The 2,656-nt window shown below is 42.0% G+C and overlaps 1 protein-coding gene across 1 annotated transcript; it reads left to right on the top strand.

Annotated features, from left to right (window-relative positions):
* The first annotated feature begins 689 nt into the window (after nt 1-689).
* On the top strand, nt 690-1,670 carry LOC107540474 (olfactory receptor 52L1-like). The gene has a single exon (XM_016217246.2). The coding sequence runs from the start codon at nt 723-725 to the stop codon at nt 1,668-1,670; it is 948 nt and encodes a 315-aa protein (XP_016072732.2). The 5' UTR covers nt 690-722.
* The last annotated feature ends 986 nt before the right edge of the window (nt 1,671-2,656 follow it).

Genomic DNA, 2,656 nt, shown 5'->3' with positions numbered 1-2,656 from the left:
GAAGGGAGAGCAGGTTTGGGAAGAATAGGTGAGTTAATGCAGTTTGAATATATTGAGTGTGTAGTATAGCTATCTAGAAAGCAAATGAAAAAGTGGATTTGTGTTTCAGAAAGCTATTTGACTTAGTACATGGACATGGAAGAAATTCAAGTATATAAATAAAACCACGTGAAAGGTTGAACTTAATAAGACATAATATACAGAATGGGGAAGAGAGGGGAAGATGGAGCCCTGGAATCAACAGCATATAATGGATAGGCAGATGGAGAAGGTGCTGGGACCGGGGATACAGGAGAAACAACTGTAGAGTGCTGTGTTCTGAAAACTAAGGGAGACATTTGGGGAATAACAGAATGATTTATAGTGTTGAGTATTGCCAAGAGTTAACACAGAAAATCCTTTCAAGTAGACAGTTCCAAGTTAGAAGTAATTGAATGGTAGACTTTAAACATTTCTCTAATAGCAGCATGTGCTCACTCATACCTCTAAATGAAACTAGGCCTATTCTAATCACACATGTGGGTGTCTCATCTTTAAAAAATTATCTCAAGAAAAGGAGATTTTCTTCCTTGTATCTTTATTCCCTTTATTCCCTTGTGTTGCAGTTTAAACCCCTTTCTTCCCGTGAAGACGGCAGCCAGGTCTGGACAATGTGATAACCCATCAGGAATGGAGAGGTCACGATTTTGGTTTCTTTTCTCTCTTCCCTCTCTGAGCCATTCATGACGGCCCTTAGTAACTCCAGCTGGAGTCTCCTCCCTCCTTCTTTTTTCCTAATCGGCATCCCAGGTTTAGAGGAAATCCAGCACTGGATAGCACTGCCACTGGGTACCCTTTACCTCTTTGCTCTAGTGGGCAATGTCACCATCCTCTCGATCATCTGGACTGACCCATCCTTGCACCAGCCTATGTACATCTTTCTGGCTATGCTATCTGGCATTGACCTGGTCCTGGCCTCCTCCACTGCACCCAAAACGCTTGCCGTGCTCCTGGTTGGTGCCCATGAGATTGGATATACTGTCTGTCTAATCCAGATGTTCTTCATCCATGCATTCTCTTCTATGGAGTCAGGTGTACTTGTGGCCATGGCTCTGGATCGCTATGTAGCCATATGCCACCCTCTGCGCCACTCTACCATCTTGCATCCAGGGGTTATAGGACGCATTGGAATGGCAGTGCTGCTGCGGGGACTAGGTCTCCTCCTCCCCTTCCCCATCCTGTTGGGGAGACTTATCTTCTGTCAGGCCACCGTCATAGACCATGTATATTGTGAACATATGGCTGTGATAAAACTTGCTTGCTCAGAAACCACAATAAACCAAACCTATGGGTTGGTAGTGGCGCTTCTTGTGGTTGGACTAGATGTGTTGGCCATTGGTTTTTCCTATGCCCTTATCCTCCAGGCAGTGCTGAAGATACCAGGGGTCGAGGCCCGATTAAAAGCCTTTAATACATGTGGGTCTCACATTTGTGTCATCCTGGTCTTCTACGTTCCTGGAATGTTTTCTTTCCTCACTCACCGTTTTGGCCACCATGTACCCCATCACGTCCATGTTCTTCTGGCCACACTCTACCTCCTTGTGCCTCCTGCACTCAATCCAATTGTCTATGGGGTGAAGACTGGGCAGATCCGCCAGCGGGTACTCAAGGTGTTCTACATAAAGGGGTAGATATTAATACATCTTAGTTATTTTTTCAGAAGCTCCTGCCAAAGACACTGCCCATGGCTGTTCTAGGCCATATGGGTAGAAGCCACTCCACAGTGAGAAGTCCTTCTAGCCTTATTAGTCTCATGGAAAAGTAGTTCTGGGTACTTGGTTCCATGGTGAATTAGGATGTACCTGGATAGCTGGATTTGTGAATATCTTCCGCATTCATTTTTTGCTCCTGATCCCAACATTTCCCTATTCCTTGTGATGAAGAAACTTGTGGATAGGATACATTGACTCTGGATATAGTATTTTTTTGCCTTTGTTCAGTGACTATGCAACATCATCCAGAATAAGAATGAGAATTCCCAAGCTTCGTGTGGTTTTGGTTTTAGAGTGTCCTCGAACCCTTGAATTGCTGTGAGCTCTAGGTCACTGGACTTCCTGTGTAGCAAGTGTCTCTCTCAAAGCATTTGAGATGTCCACAATGTGAGAAAACACCTTTCATTGCAATATGGCTGTAACTCATGTATTTATAATAAATTTAAGTGAGGCAAGTACTATAATAGGTTCTAGGAATAATATGTTATAATCTCTAGTTTCAAAAAAGTAAAATAAGTCTGTATTTTTAATTCATTATATTTTGCTTTGTTTATATTTTTGCTTAGAGTAAAGAGAGGATAAGACCAAGTATTGAGTATATGTGTGCTTTATAAGTATTAATTTAACAAAGCAAAAGTAACCATTCCATGGTTATCTAATAGCTATAAAATGGTCTACAGTCTGGTGTTTGTAAACATAGCTTTATTAATAAATGTGGAATTAGTTATGTCACTTGAAAATGGAATTTTTCTTTCTGAAATGTGGATATGGAGTGAGGTCAATTAGACCTTCCATTGCTGCTAACAGGTACGGGGTGAAAACTTACAAGAGGATTGTCACAACTGGTGTACTGCCTCCTGTTTGTTGAATATTGCCCTAAGATTTGCCTTAACTCTTTTATGTGC

This window comes from Miniopterus natalensis, chromosome 11, assembly GCF_054644295.1.
Source record: "Miniopterus natalensis isolate mMinNat1 chromosome 11, mMinNat1.hap1, whole genome shotgun sequence".
In the NCBI taxonomy this organism is placed as follows: domain Eukaryota; kingdom Metazoa; phylum Chordata; class Mammalia; order Chiroptera; family Miniopteridae; genus Miniopterus; species Miniopterus natalensis.
Note: the sequence above shows the minus strand (reverse complement) of the source record. Positions and strands in the feature narration are given on the sequence as shown.

Excerpts from the sequence above, each read along its gene's own strand:
- LOC107540474 (XM_016217246.2), top strand. The coding sequence starts at position 723 with ATGACGGCCCTTAGTAACTCCAGCTGGAGTCTCCTCCCTCCTTCTTTT.